The following is a 24977-nucleotide window of genomic DNA, read 5'->3' as shown; positions in this document are numbered from 1 at the left end:
AACCATTGTTGCTGACCATTTGCTCCAAGCAGAGCAGAGTTTCTGCATTCAGTGTGTGTCAAGGACCGGGCAGGGGGATGGCCTGGCATGCAGCTAACAAGGAAGGTCAGTATCACAAAGGTAAGCAGCCTCAGGGTGCAAGCTGGATCACCTAAATCTGCATTTCCCAGTGTCTTCTGCAAAAGCACAGATGTAACAGGCATGGTTCCTAGCACTCATGAGATGCTGGAAATCTGAGCAAAATTTTTTTCCTGACTCCACTGTATTTGCAGTGTCAAACACAGACATTTTGCAGGGCATAGTCTCGCTTGAATGTTTGCAGCTAGTAAGTATGAGAAGCCTCATGGAATTTTTTGAGGTAGGTAGGGCTGGAACAGCTGCTAGTCCCAGGTTTAAGTACCAAAGACTTCCTTCTGGTCCTGGCACTTGGCAGTACCCCTGCCTTGTAAAGAGGATGTAGTCAGTCAGATCGTGATTCCTGGTGTTACGCTGCCCTGGAACAAACCCACCTTTGCAGTGATGCTGTTACTGCTCTGCTTTTCCTCCCCCAGCTCTCCCAAGGCTACATTGCAGCGGGGCAGGGAGAGTGTGTGGGTGAGTGTCTGCACCAAGTGCCAGGGATGCCTCTGCTCTTCAGAACTGATACATGAGTTCACAGGAAGATGGGGGCAAGGAGACAAAGGCTGTGGGTAATAAAACCAAAAGCTGATTGTGAAGTTACACTGACTGATGCTACTGTGGCCAGCCAATTCGGTGTGTCTGGGGAAAACCAGAACTGGTACTCACATTACTATAGGCTCCAAACTAATATTGCTGTTCAGGTGAGAAGGCTTGCAGTCACTGGAGTGTTGTATGAAAGCAGCAAGCAGCACAGAACAGCTGGAAATGGGAGTCCTTGCACAGCATTCTGTGACACAACAGTACTTTCCCCGCTTCATAAATGCACAGGGGTTTTGAGGACACTCAAAAGGTTCATAAAAAGTGATATGATGCGGAATTGGGATCATATAAAATTGTTCTTTTGGCTTTCAGAGCCAGCTGAGATACTTTCTGATGGACATGCAACTCTAGCACAGTCAAGAAGTTGGGGAGTAAAAATATCAAGACTGAATTCAGCAGCAACCTGTATCATTTTAGTCAATATTACTCTAACTTTGTGAATAATGAGCTAATGGAAGGTTGGATTCCTAGTCTGATATTCCTCTTTAAACCCCTTCTCCTACTGTAATACTACACCATTTTTGTGGGTCCTATTCTACCCTTTCTCAGCATCTCCATTTCCTTATTTTAGAAATATGTACCATAAGATTTTGCAAAACAACTTTAATACATACTTAAATGACATTACGCATAATATTGCAATAGATAAATTCCTAAAATTATATGGACCATCAGTGGCAAGAAAAAAAATCAGATCAAGCATGCCTTTTGGAACTTTCACAGGGATGAAGATAGTTTTTAATGTTCATGTCTTACAAATTATGGATTTTCTGTATTGAAAAAATCCAGAATGATCAACTGCAATGAGTGCTTTTGAGTAGTAAACAAAACAATGCTATTTAGTTGCCCGTTTTTTATTCTTTTATAAATCATAACTTAAACTCCACAAAGCTTTTCAATTCACTGAGCAGAGATTCCAAACAGCAGGTGGCTGGCTGCTAGTATGCGGCTTTCCATAAGCACCAAAGTAACAGCAGGGACACGTGATGCTCGTTGATTGAAGTCAGAGGCACAGTAGTGTATTTCTAGGAGAATTGCTCAAAAACCTACGTAAATTTTAGCTGGAAAAAGGCATAATGCTGACAATGCTTTAACAGATTTTAAATGCCTTTGGGGAAAAGGTCTTGAGAATTTACATAGTGTTCAAGGAGGAAAACAAAAATGTGAGCTTAGCATAGACTTGAAACTTGGTGTTAGATGGTCTTTCCAAAGGTTATTAAAATGAAGCTGAACGAAGTAATGCTGACACTGCTGTGTGATTGATTATTATGCTACAAGAAGACTCAGCCTTGGAAAACTAGCAAGGATTTCTCTTCTTTAGGGAAATAAATGTGTATGAATTAGAGTTAAAAAAGTTTATTGAGCTGATAAAGCATAATCAAACACCAAGTGTCAACTTTTATACTAAATTAATATATTAAATATAAAGTAAGTATAAATGTTTAAGAAAAATGGGGAACACTATTGCATATTTATAAAAAATATCAGAAGCCATCCTGGTTGTCTTGCAAGAAATTATATTTAGAAGGCTAAAATCATTTTTATATATATCTCAAATAAATCTATGAATATAACAATAGATAGGAACAGTATATAAATATGGCATATTTAAATATTTACATATATATGGAAACTAGTCAAAGTGGTGCTATAAGAAGGAAATGTCTGTTATAAAGTCAGATTAAAAATTTTGTATATGCCCATCTGCATTATGTGATTAATTTTCAACTTGCATCTTCCATAAACTAGTTAACAACTTTAAAATTATCATTGCATAGACTTACTTGACAAACATTACTTAATTCTGCATTCCACCTCACAGTAAAAACTATCATGATAATGATAGAAAAATAGTAACTCAGAGAACAGGAGCCAGCTGTACTGCCCTTCAAAGTTTAGTCCCTGACTTCCTGCTCTTAGGAACAAGGAAGACATTGCCATCTCGAGTTTGCTGCAGTGAATATTCACTAGGAGAGTAAGGCTTTCCGTCTTCATCACGCAGCATGCTGAAGACCTCGAGGTACAAGGTGGTGAATTGCTTTTTCATTTGATGAAGGCTCCTGTCATGCTCTCCTTTCTCCTTAAGCAATTTCTCTTTCTCATCTTTTAGGTTACTCAAATCATGCTCCAGTTCTACTATATTTTCCAGTTTTCTTTTACGGCAATTTTGAGCAGCCACTTTGTTCTTGCCTCTCCTGCGTATATCTCGAATAAGCGTCAGCTGGGCTTCATTGAACTGCTCCTTTGACATCATTTCACTGAAGTCCGCCACAGGGAGATTGATGATTTTTTCAACAGGAAAAGGAATCTGCAGAGCTCTGGCTCTTTGCTCATCTCTTGTGAGATGAGCTTCAAGGCGGCCTGGAGGTTTATCTTTTGTGAAGGGAGCTTTGGTTTGGCTGGGAGCAGGAGGGGGTTCTTCCTTTGGCGTGCTTGTACATGACAAGCTTGTTGTTTGAGTGCTTGGCCCTAAGGAAGAAAACACTCCATCCTGGAGGTGCAAAGAGTACACACCAGCACTGCTCTGCAGCACACTCCCTGGAGAACTATCCGTGTCTTCCATTTCAGAATCGCTGCAACCCAAAGTCTTATCTGCATAGACGGAGGATTCTACAGAGTGTTCCGGCGATGCTACGCTGGAACTTGCATTCAGTGAAATACCAGAGTCAGAATCGTTACATTCTGCTCTGGTCCCTGAGTGGTTGCTATTAAAAGCTTTACACAGTGCAAAGTCAGAAAGATCAATAGGTTCACTTAGAATCTCTGCCAGGGATTGACTGATAGTGTTCGTTGCTGCTGCATCACCGTTCACCTTTGTATCAATAAACGTGGTGTAGAAATCCTCACAGAAATCAGGGTTTGAAGGGGATGTGTCATTTAAAGAGTTCACACTCAGCTGGCTGGTGTCTTCTGGTGGCAAAATGCCTGAGAAGGGGCCCTCCATACCATCCAGGAAATCCGGACTGCAGTTAACGTCTTTTTTCAGCATGGGTACTGAGCTGCAGTAATTGTAGCTGTCGTGCATCTCTGCTGGCTTGGCTTCAGGGCTCGTGATTGTGCTCACCTCAGCCAGGTTATCATTTTCGATGTTCAGGCACTAAATGGGGAATGCAAGGGAGAAGTCGAGCAACACATCTCCAATTGATAAAACCCTCTTCTACAACCCAAAAGCATTAAATAGCAATCAACATGGACATAAACGGGTTTTATAACAGCGTTGTCTAGATGACCACAGCACCCTTGTGCTATGAAGAGGAAGATGACAGAGACCAGAGCAAGAGCACAACACAACTTGTTCCAGACAAAGCTGTTTAGAGTAAGAGAGCAGAGCCTCTCAGGCTCAGGGCAAGATGCTGAAGACACCCATTCCAATGCGTTACAGAAGGGGCATGGAGCCCTCCTGTTCTGGTAATTGCTAGTGGGGATCCTGGTGCTGCCAGGTCTGAACTCACGAGCACCACTGCTAGGAATGGTGTGAGTACAGAAATGTAAAATTTTTAAATGAGACCTAATGAGCATGTACACCAAAGAATTACTTCTAGCACTACTCTTTCATGTCATCGTTCCTCAAAACCAAGATTCTTCTAGGATTTACTGAATGAAGGAGCTGTTCAGCACAGATCAATGTAATTCTTGGTGAAGTAAGAAGAGTGCTAACATGGAGCCTGGCAAACACATGTTAGTTCAGCTGGCTAACACCAGCATGAGCAGACTGCTCCACTGATGGGCTTTCACTGGCTACAAGAACAACTTTCCAATGGGGTGGCAGTTTTTTAAGTGAATGTAAAGAAACAGGCCTGCTGTCCCCCAGGAATTACTTAATTAGAGGTTGTTCATGGCTTAAAACAAGATTTTCAAATGTGAGAGCTCTATTTTTCCATTTCTCTAAACATGATTTGTAAAAGGCAGTGTCCTCATTTTAATTATCCTTTTTTTTTTTTCAGAAAATGATTCAATTACTATTCAGAATTACTGCAATAGATAATTTTGGTTTCTTAATGTATTTTCACCATCACTGCTGCCTCTTCGCAGCCAATTGCCCTTGTTACTTACATGAAGCCTTTGAGCCTAACACAGCAATCAGGTTAGAAAACTAGAAGAATATAAAAAGTATAAAAAGACAAAGGGGAAAGAGAGAGTGGCAGGAAAAAATCAGGTCCTGCAAATTTTCACTTTAGTTTTTTGAAATATGATTCAGATTTATGGGCACTCCACCAAGCAATCATCTCTTCTATTAATAGCATAAAGAAGAGCAGCAGCATGCTGAAAAGCATGATGACATTCTACAGTAATATATTTGAAAATAAATTGATTCAATTTTATAGTAAAATATAAGGAAAATAGAAATAGAAGCATAGGTTAAAAATCCCTACATGTTCTCTGTATTAGCAAAGTGATTTTTTGTTCCTTTGAAATATCCAGTTCACGTACATTACACAAGTTGTTCTTACTGAATATATATAAACAGCATTCAGCATAAATATACCTGACTCTTTTGTGTACCAAAATATATACTCTATTATCAGCCTTAAAAACCCTTTTCCTTAGATAAAAGTTTAATGCCAAAGTAATCATATTTGCACAATCAGACACTGCCAAAAAGCCCCCCAACATTTACAGTAACACTTGTGAAAACAATTCCTGTTGTAAATCCATGACTCAGAAGTGTCCATTTTTAAGCAGCTGAGTTTTAACAATGATCATGCTGTATCAAGTTGCACACAGAGGCAAACAGTGACTTGCTAAACATGAGGAAGTTCTGACTGAGAAGTGTTTCGTTAAGGCTTATCCATAAACAACTCATTTCATTCTTTCTACATGTTTTTCAAGACACTCTTTTTTGAAAAAAAAAAAATCAAAGCTTATATTGAGTTATAAGCACCCTACAGCTGTAGAAACCAAGACATAATCACCATCTGTTCAGATGCTATTGTACTGCCTTCTCCAAAATACTGGAGTCCTCCAAAAATATCATGCTTTGTTTTTCAGGTGCTTATCATACTAACCTGTAACTCTGGAAGGGACAGTAATTCTTCCCAAACTTGCTCTATGTTCTGCATATTCTCTGCATCAGTGGGTTGTACTAAATCAGGGGATTCAGGTGGCTGAGTTTGATCAGAGGAAACAAAGGCTGGGTTGCTATTGACCTGAGCAGGAACCAGTGACTGAAATGCAGCTGAAGAAGCCTGAAGGGTTTAAACAAATTAAATTAAAAAGCCGAACAAAACAACTATAACTAAAAAACCCATTCAAAAAACCACATGTGCATTTTCCAAAGCAAAAATCTAGTTTTTGGAGTTCTACCATTTCTGTGGAACAAAGAGGTGTTTCTTACGAAAAACTTTTTTTTTTTTAATATAATGGAAAAATATAAAAATAGGCTCGAGCATACCCACTGCTTTATGCCAGCTGGAGCCAGCTTGAGGAGAAAACTCAGATCACAGATTAGTCTTATGCTGAAGACAAATCTTAGTCAGAGAAGATATGAGACTGACCCCACGGAAGACCACCCATGAAATCACTGAACTGTGCATTTTTACCTCATGCTCATCGACAAATGGGAATGCTTCTGCCAAGAGCTGCATGCAGTCATCAAAGGACAAGGCCTCTGCTTCTGGTTTTGAAGGCTCTGTGGTCTAAATAGGAAGGTTACAAAGAAGGGTTACTGCATCTTTGAGTAACGGAAGATCTTCCATTACAGCAGCACATGCAAATTCATTTTAGGCAGCCACTAGTATTATGCCTTCCTGTGAATGGAAAAGGGGTTGAACACACTCAAAACACTGGAGTTTACCTGTGAGAAAACAACGGGTGGCTCAGTATTTTCTGACTGAATGCACTGAGCTGGCTGCACAGGAATGAATTCACCTGTCTCTTCGTCTAACTCCAGCTGAGCCAGCAAGGCTTCCTCCTGCTCTTTTTGGAGCTGCTCTTGTCTTTCCTTTTCAAGTTTCTTCTGTTTCTCAAGTTCATACTCCTTCTGCCGCTGACTAGAATCAAAAACTTCACGTCTTGCCCCAAGGTCTATATCTTGCCTCCAAAGGATGTCAATCAAGTTCATGTCCTGCAACAGAAATACTTTTTTTAAACAAGTTCCTCCCCAGCAGAACTGCTTTACAACAGCAAAGCTTTTAATCTGTGTGTCAAATGAGTAGACTCATGTAACTGAAGCTTGTTCTCTCAATCCTACAAAATTACCAAAATAAAACATGGCTCTAGAGTATTTTCTTCTATGAAGAAAACCTAAGACTCAAAATTTATCAATTTGTATGCCTGCTGATACAGAATTGTACTACCTGCTAGCCACATTTCTCAGACAGGTAAATGCCAACCATTTAGCTGGTGCCTGAAGTTTTTGATTTTACATCATGTTTCGTTACGCTTAAAATTTCCCTTTAGGGCAGCATGTGAAAATAATGTTCAGTGTTGGGCATCCTCATCAGATTAACACACTACAAGGCATACACCAAACACTGCATTTCATTTAAACAGAACCTTCCTGATTCACTCTGCAGCTCTACACCCAAGACACAATGTTTTGCCATCATATCAACTTAAAACATTCCTTTCTCTCTGAAGGTTATTTTCAAATAGAGAAGCAAAGTAACCCGAATGCCAGCTCATGCTGCCATTCAAAATGATCACGTCTGTACAACAGCTATGGCAAAAAGCTTTAGGCCAAGTCCACATCTGAACAAACCAATCCGGGGTCCTCATTCCATGTGGCATGAATGACTTCTACTAATAACTAAAAAAATGTATTTTTACTAAAATTGGGTAGTTATGTAAAATACCTTTGTGTAACACAATGCGGGCACTCCCAACTCTAAAACATATTTAATATACCTTGCTGGGAGAGACCGAACTCAGCTTTAATGGCCAGCAATGAAGAAGCTGAAATTATTATAGTGGCTGCCCAAGACAATGTTTGGTCTTTCCAGATTGGCAGGGTAAAACGAACTAATTAAGTTCTGCAGTAATTGGAGATACTGCAATATGGTATTGCTTCATTAAGGGCCAGTAGTTTACCAGCTGCTCAGTGTCTCCTTCTGCAGCAGATCCAAAAGTGTTTCCTAGTCTCTGAGCATTTGCAATATGTTCTGGATAAAACTGCAGGATCTGGATTTTAGGACTCCTGAATTATTCATTTACAAAGCACCATTAAAAATGTGACTCAAAGGAATTTTTTTTTTTTTTTGTGCATGTGTGTGTATAATTCACAAAACTATCAGAACTGGTGCTCAGTTTCAGGTTAAATCATGAGAACCAAAAATTTTTCTTTCTTTAGCTACAGAGCTGCAGAAGGCAAAACACATTTTCCTTAAGAAGAAAATCCATGTAGCCTTAGTACAAAAACTCAAGACCCAGCTATGACATCTTTGAGCCATTCTAATGGCAATATTCATTATCAAAGTAAGTAGCTTTGGGTGCTGCCTCCTTTGTGGGATGAGATGTCTCCAAGGACACCAGCTGACCAAAGAAAACGCTGTGGCTGTACACCACTGCCTCTTTGTGTGTGCAGCAGTCAGTTCAGGATTCTTGTTTGAATGAATATGCTTGCATACTTATCAAGATTGTCAGGATCTTGAATTGGTGTTTGACAAATAAGACAGCACTGATTGGCTCCTGTCACCATCTTTCAAGGGACCATATTTAGGTCAGTGTCTTATCTCTAGCAAAGAGTTGAGCTTTGCCAAACAGTGTCATGCTCTACCCTGGAGAGCAATGCTTGTCAGGAGTACTTTTAAATTTTATTTAGTTGTGCTAGTGACGCTTAAAACCAAAAGGATGAGTTGTTTTGTTTTTGTTACCACCATGTAACTGGAAAAGAGCCCTCCTACTTTCAGTTTGAAAAGCTGTACATAAATACAGCAGTATTAGTCTTAACTCTGAATAACAATTCAGCTAATTACTCTTAACATAAATGGGCTACATGGAGGAAGTGTTCTTCTGGTCAATAAGCAAATATGCAGTATCTAACAGCACACTGATTTAAATATTAACCTGCCACTTTACACTTATCTGTAATTTTAGCCAATGCTTGTACTTCCCTTCTCAAAAAAAAAAAAAAAAAAAAAAAAAAAAGTAAAAAAAAAAAAAGTATTCTGGTCATTAGTCCAAAACCTCAGGTCAAAGTTAAGGCAGGCAACATTGACCAGTGATTCACTAAGGAATGAATCACAACCACAAGCACGAGGTAATGGCAAAGAACTCTTAAAAAAACCTTTACAGCCTAAAGCAAACATTTTGCAATTTTCTTCCTTTAGCCTCCCCACAGTCTTCCTCTTTATTTCCCTGCCTTGTTGAACACCAGCACACACATACACAGAGGTCCCCACACAGGCAAGCATTCTACTTTAGGTTCATCACTGAAGCAATTTTCCCCTTCGACTGTGAAAGTATCCCAGAAGCAAACACTCCAGACTACCCAGAGTAACTGCGTAGTCGATGCCTGGAGCGTTAAAACTAAAGCTATTAAGACGTGTTCCCCTCTCCTGTGCAAGAACGCCGGTTTTAGATGCCTCAACATGATGTGCTGAAAGCCTCATTTGGAGGGACAAGTGAGCCCAGACTGGCATCTAAACTGGAACACGTGCACCAGAGTCCTGTGAAAGATTCATCTGACCCGGAGCTAGCTGCTGCCCTTCAGAGCCAGGCTGACCACTTCCCTGAATATCAGACACATTTACTGCAAAGGCACAGCCTCATGTGACAGCCTCCACAAGCGCCCACTTGTTCTTTCCTTCGTTGTGCAACTCCTTGGATTGCATCAGAGGAAACGATGGGTTTGGCAGAGCCGAGCGGCCGCGGGAAGAGCCCGGCCGGTGCCCAGGAGGGATTGCAGCCACGGTGCTTCCCCTCGCCTGCGGCTCGGCTCCTTCCCGCTGAGCGCCAGCGCCCAGGCCAAGGGCACACACGCTATAGGATTCAACCTGTGTGTCACTGTCATCCAACATTTTTAGCTTTGGAGAAAAAGCAGAAAAAACTGTTTGTCCCAAGCAGACAAACAGTGATTTGATTTTCGTTTGATTTTCTTTGCAAGTTTGAAGACAGAGAAACAACTTCTCTCAACAGAAGACATCTTTGCTTTCCCATGATCCATGGAAGCAGGAGGTGCCTTGTATTGATGATTTGATTTTTCTGTTCGTTTAGTGATATGCTCTTCCAACCACATTGATAGCTTAGTTTGGACATATAAAGGCACTTTTAATAAGATAAACATAAATGTTAAACAATTCACATTAAGCCACCATCTGGCCCCCAATGGAAATTTTCATGTTTTAGATTTACATATCAGCATTTGCCATCTGGGCAGAGTCTGTTATACATTTTATGAGAAAATCTCTGACTATGTTGTTAAGTTTGACAATTAACTCTTATTGCTCCTAAGCAAACATTTGCAGAAGGGTAAACAAAGAGACCCCGTTTTCATGTTACTTTCACAGACTGAATTCCATGCTTTAGACAAAATGCTAATCGTTTGCTTCATCCCTGTCTGGTTCATCTGACTGGTTTTGGTGTTTGGAATATAAACCATCTACAGGTAGCCTTGCTAGAATGGAAACATCCAGCAGCCCAGGTGTCAGCAGAGAAACAATCTCGGCACCTTCAATGCATTGTAAGCCAACCCCTGGATACAGAGCACATTTGAGGTTCGTGCATTTATTTCTAAAGTCATGCTTTTTGCACCGTAAATTGAGACATGAGCAGCATCTCTCACCAGACAAGGATTTGTTTTCCTTCCCCATGATCTGTTAGCACCTAACCCCACAAAGACAGATGATTTCCCATGCCAGCATGAGTCAATAGAAGAACAACAGAACCAGTGGCTTTGCATCCAAGCAGGGAGCTCAGACCAGCACCACACAAGGAGCAGGAAAGCATACCTACAGCTTACTCACAGAAAGAGACAGGGCAAACTATCCATCAATTCTTACCTGTTTTCCAGAAAGTGAAGGGAACGAAGAAAAAAGCACCTTACATTTCTGCTTTAATAAAAAGTGCTGGAAGTGAGACAGGCTCAAGGACCTGAGACACTTCAAGGCAAGAATGAAAAGGAGGCCAACAAGTAATAAGGTAAGTACAAGAGGAGCTGGAAGCATCTTACCACTTAAGAAAAGCATACTGGAAGCAGCAGCTGAAGGTTTTCACCTCATTATCCTCTGGAGGAACTGATTTTGTTCAAGTAGTTTTTAAGAATTCTTTATAACTAATGTTTTGAGATGATCTCTGGCATCTCCATAACTACTGTTTGGTTTTCTAAATCTTCTTCAAGGTAGGTTACTTAATTGCAGCTTACAATTACAGAACAAAATTCTGGACATATAAGCTTTTTGCTTCAGAGAAGGCACAGAAAGCAGATAAAGTTAGCCCAACATCCTAACTTTTTAAAAACAATTAAGAAGAATGGGGAAAAGGGAATGACAGAAGTTATTTACACTGGTGGGCAGAGGGGTACAGCAATTTCAGATGTCTGAGTTCAGGGTTTGGAAGTGTGACAGATCAGACAGCTGTCAAACAAAGCCACATGACAGCAACCTGTGATTTGTGAATACACAAGGTCAAATCCCTCACTGCCTTGCAGAGCTGTCTACTGTCCCATATTTTTCACCAAGACCTTCTAAGAAATCTGGAAGGCAACAAGGTGCTTGGATGGATGCAAGGGGATGTCTTTTTCTGTCTTTCATACCTGTGCCACCTAACACTGGTGTGACTGTACTGACACTAAACCAGTATGTTTTGACACGACACCAGCCTGCTTCTCTTTCTTTATGCCCATTTGCTCTTCCTGCTCCTAAAGTCTTTAGATGCCTGAGCCACAAAACACTCTTAAAGCCCTGGCAGGCTAACTTACCTAGGAAAGGACTCAAAAAGGGTTGAAAGGCCCTAGCTTTAAAGAAATGATATTGCTGGAGAATTTTCACTCCCTGTCTGTATAAATAAACCTGTTAAATGCTGTCCATGCTGAAGGTGCATCTTGGGACATTCTTCTGCCCCAACAGAGCCAGACAAGATCCGTTCCTGAAATGTTACATCTATGTGTGCAAATTTCTATTTTCTCCTGACACACATCTCATATTTCAGACTGTACCTCCCACTGCATTACAGCAAGATCTCTTAACAAATGACAAGTTGTCAGGATCTACACTTATAAATTAGATTAGTTGAAAAATTCCTTGGCTGGATTGTCCAGCATTCTTAAGAAAGCTTCACTGCAAGCCTTGTCTAAGGGCATTACTCTGACAAAGTCTGGGAGAGGTTCTGCCTGGCTGAAAGTACAATTCTGGATACTGCTCACACATTCTCCCAACCTCCACTCCAGAAACAACTCCTCTCAGAGGTGGATTATTTATGTATTTTACCTGAAATGCCACCTTCCAGGAATGGTATCAACAAAGGTTAAGTTTGTAAGTTATGTACAGCTCTCAACATGACGGTTTTCTTGAACACATCCCGTGGCAAGCAAGCTTTCCAAACTGCCAGGGAAAAAATATACCTTGCATATATACCTTGTAAAAAACACACCCTGTATAGTGAAAAGACAAGTTTCTTTATGCCTGAAGGACATAAAATGAGCAAGAATGTAACTGCAATAAAAAATAACGGTTGAAGACTGTTTGTGGTCATTAATGTGGTAACTTTATTTCAATTCCAAAACCTGCAAAATCCCAATGCTAATAGTAGAGCAAGACCAAAGCAGGTAAAGAAAAACACCTTCATCAGAAACACAGCAAAGAAGAGGAAAAGGAAGGACACAGAACAGTTCACTTCTTCACTCTGGCAAGTCTTCTCTTTTTCGGCAAAATCAATCAGTCCCCACCTCTCAGACACGCCTTAAAACACTGGACATGTGCAAGTGCTTTACAGCACACCCTGCCTGGGGCACAGCAGCAAGAGCAACCCTCTCCGCTCTGGCTCAAACTCATCATCAACAGTCAGAAACACATATCCATGTTCTTTTCCCACCATATCTGGTCTGCTTTGAGGTGACCATTTATGGTACAACAGATCAGGGGATTCTTGCTCAGTGCTGCAGATCTTTCTGCAGAAGGCAGTTTCATGATCTATCTCAGACACTCCAGAAGCAGCTGTGCTTTTCTAAATTGTTTAATCAATACATATTTTAGATGGCAGGTTTAAAATAGTAAGAGTTTAATACAGAGCATTGGTTTCCAGGGGCTGAGTGGGGTCTAGACTGATCCTGCCTCAACATACTTAAAAAAAAAAAAATCCACTGTCTCGTTTGCATGGCTTACAGAAAGCAAAATCTTAAGCCTGACATTGGTACATACTTTCTCTGTCCAGTACCTGATTTTTCCAGTTATCCTCTAGTACTGAGAACCAGACCTATCATGCATTGTATCTGCTCCAAATTCCCTTATTTCTGCCTTAGTCATAAGGAAAAGACAGAGTAAGGTCTAACACGGTGAACTGACGACAAATGATTTTTTATTGAATAAACTGAATTATGCTCGTATTTACAAATGCTACCATGGCTGCTCAGAACAAGCTAAAAATGGCCATGGTTCTGATCCCACTTCTTCAAACTTAGTCCTAGAACTTTTGACATCCCAGAGTGCTTTCTGAAGCATCTGTACGTAAAGCAATGAGCCGTATATGTTTTCAGAGCTTTGCTGTTTTAGTTAAATGGGTTCTGTTTTTCAGAATTCACTCTTAATTATATCATGTTAATCCAATTTTCACTTTTCCACAGGATATTTTGGCTAGTAGTGTTGCAGTCCCTTACACTCCAATTCTGAATCCCTCTTTCAGCCTAACAGAGTTACTGACTTGCTATTTCTTTATCTTGCATCAGCAGCATTACAAAAGTAAGTCAATAAGCACAAAAAGTTAATATGTATTCAAGTTACAATCTGTTACACAAGTTGCATAATGAACTTGGGAGGCTGGCAAAAATACAGGATTGTTTTCTAAGAGTGGGTTAGTCTGTCTATTTGTTTTTACTTGATACATCAACAAAGTTCTGCTGTGCTGCCCCAACAAGTCAAGTGAGCGATTCTGCTGTGGCTGACTTTCTAGCTGTTGTCTAATCACCATGTATACACCATAAAACCCCATTTTGACAGGTATTCAAACAGCAGCCATCCCAGACCAGCTCTTCCTGAAATGAAATACAGCTTTAACGGCTTTATTTGTGTTTGGGGTTTTTTTCTCCCCAAGTTAAAACAGCATCAAAATGAAACGGACATTTATTGAATTTTTGTCATTTATACAACAACAACAACAACAACCCCTATATGTAAACAAATAATATTAAAAAAATCAAAAACCTGCTGATCTTTTAACCACAGGAATACAAAAGCCTTTGCATCCCACTTTGTTTTCTATATTGAACCTACAGTATTTGTAAAACAATTAGCTGTTAAATTATTATCTTCAAGCTATTCTGCTGTACCCAGCCAAACATGTACTCTGCAGACATTGCCACAAGATACTCACTAGTTTATACACAAGAGGATTTGTTTATAATAATGGCTCAGTCATCTGGGAAACATGATCCAGTCAAATTATAGCCCATTCTTTTGTCCAATCAAACAAATCAGGAAGCAAAATGAACATAGGGACAGAGAAAAGAACCTAAAAAACTGCAAATAACATTAAGTTGTATAAATCTTGAGTTATAACCTATTAGACACTATTTCCATTTCACACCTTTTGGGAAAGCATGTTTCAAACCAAACATGAAAACTGTGTTTGAGGGTCCATATATTCTCCAGGATTATATCTTTCTTGTACTTCACGTTTTCACTGCATTGGCATCTTAGTTTAAAATGCCCGTTTCCAGCTGTGGTTTTGCTGATGGCTGGGCAAGTTCCAGGGACAGCACCCTGGAGCTGGGTCACTACAGCTGCAGCAGGGCCTGGATGTGGACACTGCACGCTCTAACACTGCCAGAGGCACGTCCTGGCCACTTCCACCTCGCTCATCTCACAAGCAACTCACTTTGTTACTGTTGTTTATGGACCAAGCTACAGCGGCAAGCAACTGAGTGCCTGGGTGATTTAGAGAGCAGTGAGGCTCACCCAGTGTCCTGCCAGCACATATCCAGCAGCCCTCTTCCAGAAACACAGGCAGCTACTGTGGCTGCATCAAGGACATTCCACACGAGCACCCCATCAGCCAGGAATACTACCTTAAGACGAAAAGCTTAAGAAGGTTCTATTGCAGGGAACAGTGTTTGCTCCAGATGTGCCCACATCTGGCAGAGCACATAGGTACACAGTTCCCACTGCAGTCCGTGGGGCACAGGTGTTAAATACCTTTGTGAGTCAGCCCTGCAATTAACATGCCCTTTTCACATACATAATCCATACAGACAGTGCTGGGAATTCAGTCAGAGCACAGTTCTCACTAAACAAGCAGGGGCAGGTTTTTTGGGGTTTTTTTGTGTGTTCAACCTCTAATACACGTATTATTTAGTTTCTGCAAGGAGAAAAGAAACCAAACCCAGAAAAGAGGCCAAAAATGCATTGCTATTCAACTGCTCACTGCTGGGCAGTACAGAATCATAACATATTTGAGAAAGGGATACCCAGAGGGGCAGGTTTTAGCTGTGCTGGCAATATCTTTCCAAAAGAGTAATTAATGGTTAAATGGCACGGTGAACTGAATTTGACACTGTGAACAGCCTTCATTAGTGACATACTTCAGTCAATAATAATACCATTCAACTGTGCACTGTTGACCAAGAACACTGCCTAAATTTACACAAAACATCATAGAAATCATTATTTAATTTGCATGAAAGGAGTTTCTATAGCTTTTCCCTTTTCTCTAGCTACACCAAGATACATGAATTATCTATCCTTCCATAGAATGAAGCAAGGAGAGATTTTACTCATTTTCTTAAGCACTTGTAATCCACGCATTTATCTGCAAAAACCAAGCCTCTAGAAATCATCAGCCCCCACAAAAGCTTCAGGAATCTTTCATATGAAGGTCCTTGCAAAGTTAAACAACTAAATCAGAAAGCTCAATAAGGGCCAACAAGTCAGGCATCTACATGTCAATTTATCATTTCTGTCCCCAGTGACAGCTTTTGCTTAAAAAAGGTAAACCCACTGAGGAAGTGAAGAATAACTGGGTAGAAAACTAAAGCTTTGTCTGTGTGGTGCATTCCAGCCCTCACTTTTCAATTTCTAAATTCTGAAAGCAAAACGATCTAACTCATCTTCCAAGGCCTAAACCAGAGCAGGTAAATGGTTCTGTACTTCTTGCCAAAGTAATGCTTATTATCTTCAAAAGAGCAACAACACTGCAAACCTCAACCTCAACCATCAGCACTTCATTAACAGTTTTATTATTTAAATGGCTTCTAATCTTCACTTTGGGAACAAAAAGAAACTTTGAGAGATGAAAGACGTCTAGAGGTGTACGCACTAGCTGTCAGCTGAGCAAAGATTCCCAGGAGTGGTCAGCCCAGACTAGATTCCTGAAGTGGTCAATGATAACGGATTAAAAATCAAGCCAGAAAACATTCCATGGCACTACAACATTTCACTGAGTCACAACAATTCATACTAGTTGAAGAATTAACCTGATAACATTCTAGTTCAAACACTAAAACCAAAATAGAAAAGCACAGTATCAGAAGTCACTGTGCTGTAATTCTCTGTTACAACCTGTCATAGCTGTTACACGGATATAAGGCACATTAATGTGGTGTGCATTTCCATAGCCAAATAAATAAATTTAAGTAATTAGGAAGACCAGCTGTCAGAAATCACAATTTAAATTCAAATATAAGTTCTGGTTTTCATATTATGCTATTTTTCTAGCACCATTTTTGTTACTGACTTACTTCTATTTTCATCCTTTGGCATCTTAAATCCTACTTGTTTCAAAAGTTTACTCAAGTTTGTTTATTTTACAAATATCAGTGAGACAATCTTCCAGAAATTCCTCAGCTGACACAGATCTGCTCAAGACCCATCTACAGTAGAAACAAAGCCAAGTGTGAATATAATTCTGTGTCATAAAACAGAAAACATGTCCATGCATCTCATGTCAAGTGATTCACAGCAGATTGCACCATGGTCTACTGTACACTTGTACCAAGGACACTTCATAACTATATTATCTGCACTGATGCAGATGTATCAGTGACTCCTCCTGTGATAGTGGTGAGGTCAAGCATTAGTGTCACAAACTGGAGTGGAATACCTCCACTGACAGGTCTTGGATGACCTCTGCTGCTAGAGTCTCCATGTTCTCCTTCCAGCCATGAAGTATCTGAAAATCTTACCCTTCTGAGCTGAGCTACACCAGCCTTCAGAGCCACCCACTCATCCCTGCCATCCTCTCTTGTCCATTGTTCTGCTACCCAGCTGATTGTGGAACACGTCATCTGGTCACATAACTGCACGCAATCCAACTGGAAATACCCCGATTTAGAACAAAATTCAGTCTTCCTACTCAACAGCATGTAACTCAAGCAAACAGCTCCTGAAGGCAGAAAGAAGAACTGATGAAGTGCCCCTGCCCAGGTGGCCAGCTGCAGAGCAGACATTAAAACTGGCCCTCTTACACAGGAGCAGGCAGCATTCCCAGCGGCAGAACTGCACCAAACATGTGCTGCCTGGGAATTCTGAATGGGGATCCCCCAATGGGGAGCCCAAGCAGCACAGGAATTTTTCCACTCTAATTACAGCAGTAAGTAGGAAGATACTCATTTTACCACAAGGTTTCAAACAAACAAAACCCCTCCAATCTTTTTATTATTTTATATTTTGCGGCAAAACGATGGTGATGACCTGAGCAGGAAGCAAATCAAAGTCATAGCAACTTTTCACGCAACTCAGCTGTTGAGAAGTCACTGCTTTAACATTTTGTAGGTATTAATTTTCAAACACAGCAAATAGACACACCCTCAATCATAAAACAAACCTCCTCTTACAGGCACACTATCAACCAAGCTCCTTCTGAGTCAATTTCCCAAGTATGCAAACTTTGTTTCGCAAGCTGTCTCCAGGAGTGGAATTTTTGTTATACTTACAAGAGACAGCATGCAAAATCAATACAGCAAACAGCAATAAAACTTTGAAAGTACAAGGCAGAAGTGGGGGCATGGAGGGAAAAGTTCATATCTTTACATTTCATGGCAATACAGAAGATACTTCCTTAAAAGGTTTTAAAGAGATGGTTTCAAACTGATCTTACATAACTTTGTTGCTGCAACTTCAATCTTAAAGGAACTTTCTTTCCCTTTCTCTTCTCTTTTTTTTAACTAGATTGCTAATAATAATACTGCAGAAGTTAGGCCAAAAGTCTAACTGTAAGGCATGTACAAGGCTGAGTGGTTTCAACTCCCTCAGTACTGCAACGGCATCCAAAACTAAGACATTTGAAATGGTGTAGTTTACATTAAAAGATAGAAAACATTATTAGTCATTTACAGTACCTTCCAAATAACATTGCTAAACAAACACTGTTTATTATTCCTTCTTCCCAGTATAAAAACTGTAGCCAATCAGGCCAAAATTGGAAATCTGAACTGAAATAATAAAAAAAAACTTGAACTGCGTCTCTAGTGCACAAATTGCAGCCATGTAAGTATTATTTCTATGCTATACCCATTCTACTAGAGCTGTTCCAATTAGTACTTAGGCTAGGGTTTAATAATATGCTACTGAACAGCAGTTATATTCTGCTGGTAGGACAATGCTAACTTTGAGTTATTAGCACTCTTATTATCTCCTAATAGCTTTCCAAGATCTCCAGAACAACATGTCAAAACATCTAAGTATTCTAAAGTTAATTTTAAAGTGAATATTAACATATAAATTAAGAGGCAAATACAAAGCCAATGTATTGACACATGACATTGAAAAATCAATGTGACACTTAAAGAAAATAGAGAAAATATTCACCAAGAATTCAAAATGGCAAAAGACAGAAAACAGAAGAGCCTTCATAAGATAAAGACAAATGCTCCTCTTCAAAGCAGTCCAACAATTAAACACTTATCTGTACTAGTTGTTGTTACAGACTGCTTGGTTACCCAAATTAATATTTAATTTAAATGTATGGTGCCAAATTAATACTTAAATGTATGGTTCTGAGAGACCTTGCTTCATTTGAAATGACCACTGTTGGCATACACATGTCAAAGTAAAACTAAAGTAATATTAAAACAAGATAATACAATGGGGAATATATTTTTATTTCCTTATTTTAAAGAATAGTGAAGAAAAATTAAGAAATCTGTATCTAGAAATCACAGAAACAGCAAAATAGGTGTCCCTCTGATTGTTCCACTACTGTGTTGCACAGAGCAGCAACGCTGCTCTTTTACTTTAGAAAAACTTAAGTGCTACATGATTATTAAATTCTTGCTACTGCCAATTAATACGTGACTGTCACTAGCTTTGCTTTTCCCATACAGAAAGCAGTTACTGGGTAGGAAAGCTAAAAGTACACAATGCCTATCTTTAATTGAATGCATTTGCCAGTATCTGTTCCAGATAAGCCTTCCAGGGTTTTCAGCAGTTTTATCCACCACAAACAGCAGTGCTGCCCTCAGTTCTTACCGCTGGTTTAATTGTTTACCTTAATGAAGCAAATATGCCATAAAAGAAATGCAGTTGAGCAACCCTGAGCGGCATTGCGGTTCACTGTATATCAGTCATCCCTGGGGAACACAAATCCAGCTGCTCCTCCACGACTTCTCATTGGTCACACTGAAAGACTTGCCGAGGTAGCAAATGAAGTGTTTTCAAAACCAATTAAATCAGTTTATTGCTGAAAAAGGACTAAGCCGACCAATGTGTCATATTCTTTCCCCTTCACCTAAAGTGGCATTCTGTGGCACAAAGTCCAACTTTGGTAAAATATACTGGATCAGAAAACTGAACAGACTTCAAACCCTTTCAAGTTTTCTAGGAATGTGCTACATGAAAATAATAGGTTACTTAGGGCTGGAATGAGATGGAGGCCAAAGCAAACTTTAACCAGGTGATTAACCTAGAGACTTTGCAGGACGTCTTGCTGGCTGCAATTCAATCAGCAGGGGATTAATATTTAATTCATGCCAATGGGTTACTGCCTGAACTTGTACTGCACTGGCCTCAGCCAAGACAATCATTGGAAATACATCACACTTGCACAAATTGGCCTAAATTTAGTGAATGGTTTAGTAATTTTAAAGCTAATCTTTATAATTGCGAAGAGAAAAAAAAAAAAAAAGAAAGCAGCAGTGCTCAAGATACAAAAATCAAACTAATTTCTTCTTCACAATGAGTCACACACCCAGTGTTACAGGCATGGGTACACATGGCATTATTTACTGCCATCTTCATCTGTACTTTCTATATTTTCTTTCTCCTTCAGGTTCACCCTTTTCTGAGCCTACAATTGACTATTTTCATTCTCTTTGTAAAGTCTACTGCATTCCAAAAACTTTCAGTGACAAACTCCAACAGGTTTCGCTGTTTTGAGTTTTCTTAGTTCTGCTGAAGGAACAAATACAACAAAATTTTACAACTATGTATGAAAATCTCTAGTAAGGAATAGTATGAATTGATTTTACTCAGAACAAATACTTCACTCGGGTCCTTGCACTTCTAGTGTTCCTCAACAACACCTCACAAAGCCCAGCATACTCCACAAAGGTATCTGACATCTTTTTAACAGAATAGATATGTTTAAGATGCTATTGCTACATTCATTTCAGTCAGGATCACGGAATTAGTAGTACCTATCACACAGGTATTTTTCTACTTTGCAAATTTAGGAGGTAAAGAAATCAAAAGCAATCAAAACAGTATTCAGGTGCAACAATAGATACAATAATAATTTTCAACCATTTCCTTGTCCATTTCCTTTCAGGGTTATACATAACCTACAGCATTCTTATTCAGGATGAGTATTATAACAGTTCTATTTTTTCAATTAAAAAAGAAAAAGAATAAAGTAAGAAACAGAAAGCCAAAATTTATTCTTGCCCATGAACATTAGTGGGAAGTGAACACAAACCTTCCTAGCCACCCACACAGTCCTATAAAAACATCTCAACTTCTTTAAAGCACACAAGAACATCCAGCTGCCTTCTGCTTACAATGAATGTTCTTTTTTATTCCAGTTTGGTCTCTTTCAAACATTTCCCAATAAACCTTCAAAGCCAATCTCTTCTCCAATTTTGAGAGCTAAAAATTAATTTCTTCAAGTCAGGTAGTCAGATTTTCTGAGACAATGAACTTGCACTTTCCCCAGTTTCCAATACAGCTGGAAGTTCTTCGCACATTTAAAAGACATGGTACAGAACAGGATTCATGTGAGGGATATTTACTTCACTAATAACAATATCCAACTAGCTGTTCTCCCGAATGGTTTGACAAGATCAGCTCCTGCTAGACTACATTCATTTCAGCCAAACATGCTACAATGCATTATATCTAATACTGGCTTAACTGAAAAGTACTCTTTAGTGAATTCTGAAGGAAAGAAAGCTCTACCAATACAGCTCAATATCAAGGTGAGCACAGAACTACTGGGAATGTCAAAATAAATGTATTTTTACTTAAGGAAGTGCTTGTGATACTCTCTCACCCACTTCCTCCAAACTTGTCCTCCATTTTAGTAGGTAACAATACATTCAGAAATATGGGCATTTCTGAATTTTATCCACATAGATACATGAATAGATATATCAACAGATATAGTGATCAGATATTCCTATTCAATAAGGTTATTACATCTCATTGTCAAGAAACAAACAAACAAAAAGAACCCCAAAAAACCACAAACAAAAAGAACCCCAAAAAACCACCACAAAAAACCCAAACAAAACCCCCAAACAAACAAAAACAAACACCCCCAAGAACAAACAAACAAACAAAAACCACAAAAAAGCAAAGACTTGCTGCCAGCCCTGAGTGTTTGACTTCCCTCCAGAATCTACCTTACTTGTTTGACTTTCCCCCAGAATCTACCCTCATGTGGAAATGAGATGCTATTAGAGAATAAAAATAAGCCCACTCGATGATTAAATGCAGCAGGTCAAGAAAAAGAAAAGTATGTGTAATTGCTCATTATTCTATACCAAAGAGATCACACTAACTGAGCTGGACACTTTTCAGGACAGCTCTCTAGGCAGAAAACCCCTAAAAGATACATTTGCATGCACACTCAATTATTTGTCTACTTGGTTTTGCCAGTTGTTGCAATTATTCTTATTTCCAATCTAGTGCAACCCACGGCTTCATTATTTGCCTTGGAAAGGGAATTCTTTTTGCTCTCTTGTTGTGAGGCTCAAAATTTAGTAACTAAGTGGCTTGTTGAGCTTTTTTACAAGGTTACAGGAAACCATTTCCATAACTTCACATTTATTGAAGAGAAAAGCTGCTAAGTCCTGCCTTCTCAAGTGTGATTTGAAACTTCCAGACCACTTTTTCCACTGCAATCTTTTTTCTTGGATGGTTTGAGCTCCATGTAGGCAACATTCCATTTCACCTCTGTGCACAGAGGTGCATCCTCTTCCCAGGTACAAGGAAATACTTTTTACAGGAATATTGCAGGCAGTAGCTCTGCTAACTCCCCCAAAAGGTAGCTGAAAGTGGAGGTTTAACATTCTGGTTAAGGAGTTTGATCAATCCCTACCACTCACTTTTACTGCTATGACTATTGCTACCAGGCACATAGACAGTAAGAAAACCCTTCCCATCTGCTGGATTGCAAAATCTGAGGGACTAAATGCAGACTGTGTAGCCCCTTGCTCATTTTGAATTAACATCTTATGGTACAGGGTATGTGAATTTTCCATTTAATAAATACATTTAGGACTATATGTAAAAGATGATGATAAGTCACTATCTAAAAAACACACTGCCTTCTCAGGCTAGGTCTGCAGGAGAAGAAAGCAGCAGCTGCCGAGCTCAGATAGGAAAAATGCAACAGGTGGCTTAGTAGAGAGGGTCTGACAAAGCAGGCAAACGAGTAACAAAAGCGAGGTTTCTGGAAGAGAAGTCACAGTGGATTGGGAAAGAAGATAGGAAATCACATACACAGGAATTCGTCTGTTAGGAGTCCCTCAGGAATGAGACCAGAAGTGCCTGGATTATATAGGCAAAGCCAAATTCACAGGGTGCTTATGTAGCACAGGCCATGACAGTGATTTCTGTTGCAGTATTTGCCAACAAACTGAGGAGGCAAGGTGGAGGTCATGGCTGTGCTACCCAGGGCTGGAAAAACGGATGGGCCAAGCAGTGCTATGAGCAGCCCAAGACTATCCAATAAAAGGTACATCCAATGCTGCTGAAGTGATAGTACCTGCAGGAAGTACTTACTTCTATAGCCTAAAGCATGGACAACGTTAGAAGAAACTCTACTGCATAGCATATATTATACCAACACACACTAGAAGAGCATCAGAACGCTTGGGTCTTAATTTTGCAGTATGAAAAGAATTAAAGCAGCTCCAGAACAAGTTTTAAGTATTAACTCTTTAAACCTAGCATTCTGGTGCTAAGGATACATTTCTATTTAAAAGCCCATGAAAAGCACAATTATATAAATTTATAATAGAGTTCAACTACGTTTTCAGTTATTCACGCAGCTCTTGTACAACCAGTTTGCAACACAACAGCACTGAACTTCCCCAGGCTTCGAGAGAAGAGGCTGCACAGCCCATGAGTACAAACCACCACCTCGGAGCCTGCAGGACACGGGCCCTGGCAGGGCCACCCGGGCCCCGTCCGCCCCGTGCCCCGGGCGCTGCCGGGGGTTTCCAGCGGGCGGAGGTGCCGGGGCGCACCCGGCCGGCCCCCGGGCTCCGCGGGCCGCGTGTGCGAGGCTGATCCGGACCCGAACCGAACCCGGAGCCGCCCCGGGACAGCGCGCGGAGCGGGCCCGGGCTGCAGCAGCGGGAAGCGGCAGTAACTCACCCGAGTGCGAAGCGGGAGAGCTCGGGCCCGCCGGGGGCAGCGACTCGAGGCTGCAAGCAGCTCGGGCGGCCCCTCCGGCGCCTCCCCGGCCGCTCCCTCGGGGGCGGCTCCGGCCCCTGGCCCTGCCCGCGCTCCCCGGGCTGCGGGCGGCGGCTGCGGGCGGCCCCGGCTGACCCCGGCCCGGCCCCCCGCGGGCAGCGCGGCCCCGCCCCTACCGTGACTCAGCACCTTCCGGGGGGCGGGCCGGCGCCACGTGCTCCGCGGGCTCGTGACGGCCGCCCCGCCCCTCGCGCGCGCCGGCCCGCCCGCGGCCGCGGCTCCGCTCTCACCTGCGCGCCGGCGGCCGCCTCCGGCTCCATGGCACGGCGGGGCCGCCTCAGCGACGGCGGGAACGGCGGGGCCGGCACGGCGCGGCGGCGGCTGGCCCGGCGCCGCCCGCCGCTTCTCTCAGCGCTGTTTGGGGACGGGGCCGCGCCGGGACGGCGGCCGCCCCCGCGCTCCGCCCCGGCCCGGCGGCGCAGCCACTCAGCGCCCGCGGGACCCGCGGAGGCGGCGGCTTTCCGGGCAGCGGCGGCGGCCGTGCCGGCCGCTTGGTCCGCGCTCACCGCCCCGCGGCCCCCGCCGTGGGCAGCCTCTGCTCCGGGTGAGGCCGTCGGTGAGTGGAGGAGCGGCCCTGCTCCGGGTGAGGCCGGTGAGTTCGGCGCTGGAGCGGCGAGCGCTGCCGGCAACCCGGCGGGCCGCGCGGAGGGACGGCAGAGCCCCGGGAACAGTCCCGAACGAGCCATCAAACCAGCCGAAACAGACGTCGGGAGATTCTAGGGGTTGGAACGCACAAAGTGTTTGGAATTGGTTGCTCCGGGCGAGGTTCCCCTCGGAGCGGCAATGGTACCAGTCCTGATACCGTTGCATCAACCTTTCCCGGCTATTTAATATACAACACACATTAAAACAACACATCGCAGTCCCCAACACATCTACTCCTCAGGAGTAACAAAGCGCGTGCCAGAGTGTGCCTAAAAGTAAGAGGGATGCTTTACAGGCCACAGGCTGGCATCCTTATTGCAGTGTCTTATCTTTAAGCACCTGTCGTTGTATGGTAAATTACATTACTCAGAGAGCAAGCTGAACTCCCCTTGAAAGTCAAACAGTTAAACGATTCAGTACACTGAATACCACTTTGAAAAGGGTCTGCTGCCATTGTGTGTGTAGCCTGGCTGACAGTACATGACAATACGTACCTTTCAGACGACTCTTTGGTCAGGCCTTGAGCCCGTTCCTGAGGCTACTTTCAATGGCTAATTGAACCAAATAGTGGGAATTCGGACTAATTAGGACTCTTACTAAACCTGATAAATT

At 41.6% G+C, this 24977-nt stretch overlaps 1 protein-coding gene across 2 annotated transcripts; it reads right to left on the bottom strand.

Annotated features, from left to right (window-relative positions):
• Nucleotides 1–1426: 1426 nt before the first annotated feature.
• NFE2L2 (NFE2 like bZIP transcription factor 2) lies at nucleotides 1427–23992 on the bottom strand. 2 transcript variants are annotated; one of them, XM_066189863.1, is made up of 5 exons: nucleotides 23951–23992; nucleotides 6515–6784; nucleotides 6261–6356; nucleotides 5727–5906; nucleotides 1427–3817 (listed from the first exon to the last, which is right to left on the bottom strand). In XM_066189863.1, exons 1-5 carry the CDS (start codon nucleotides 23978–23980, stop codon nucleotides 2609–2611), a joined length of 1785 nt encoding a protein of 594 aa, XP_066045960.1. In that variant the 5' UTR covers nucleotides 23981–23992; the 3' UTR covers nucleotides 1427–2608. The 2 variants fall into 2 exon arrangements, with proteins under 2 accessions (XP_066045960.1, XP_066045962.1); XM_066189865.1 differs by lacking the exon at nucleotides 23951–23992 and adding an exon at nucleotides 23622–23796.
• Nucleotides 23993–24977: the final 985 nt, after the last annotated feature.

The sequence above is a fragment of the Chamaea fasciata genome, unplaced genomic scaffold (genome assembly GCF_029207755.1).
Source record: "Chamaea fasciata isolate MVZ Bird 193981 ecotype frontalis unplaced genomic scaffold, bChaFas1.0.hap1 SCAF_8, whole genome shotgun sequence".
Classification (NCBI taxonomy): Eukaryota; Metazoa; Chordata; class Aves; order Passeriformes; family Sylviidae; genus Chamaea; species Chamaea fasciata.
This window is presented reverse-complemented; position numbering and strand designations above follow the sequence as displayed.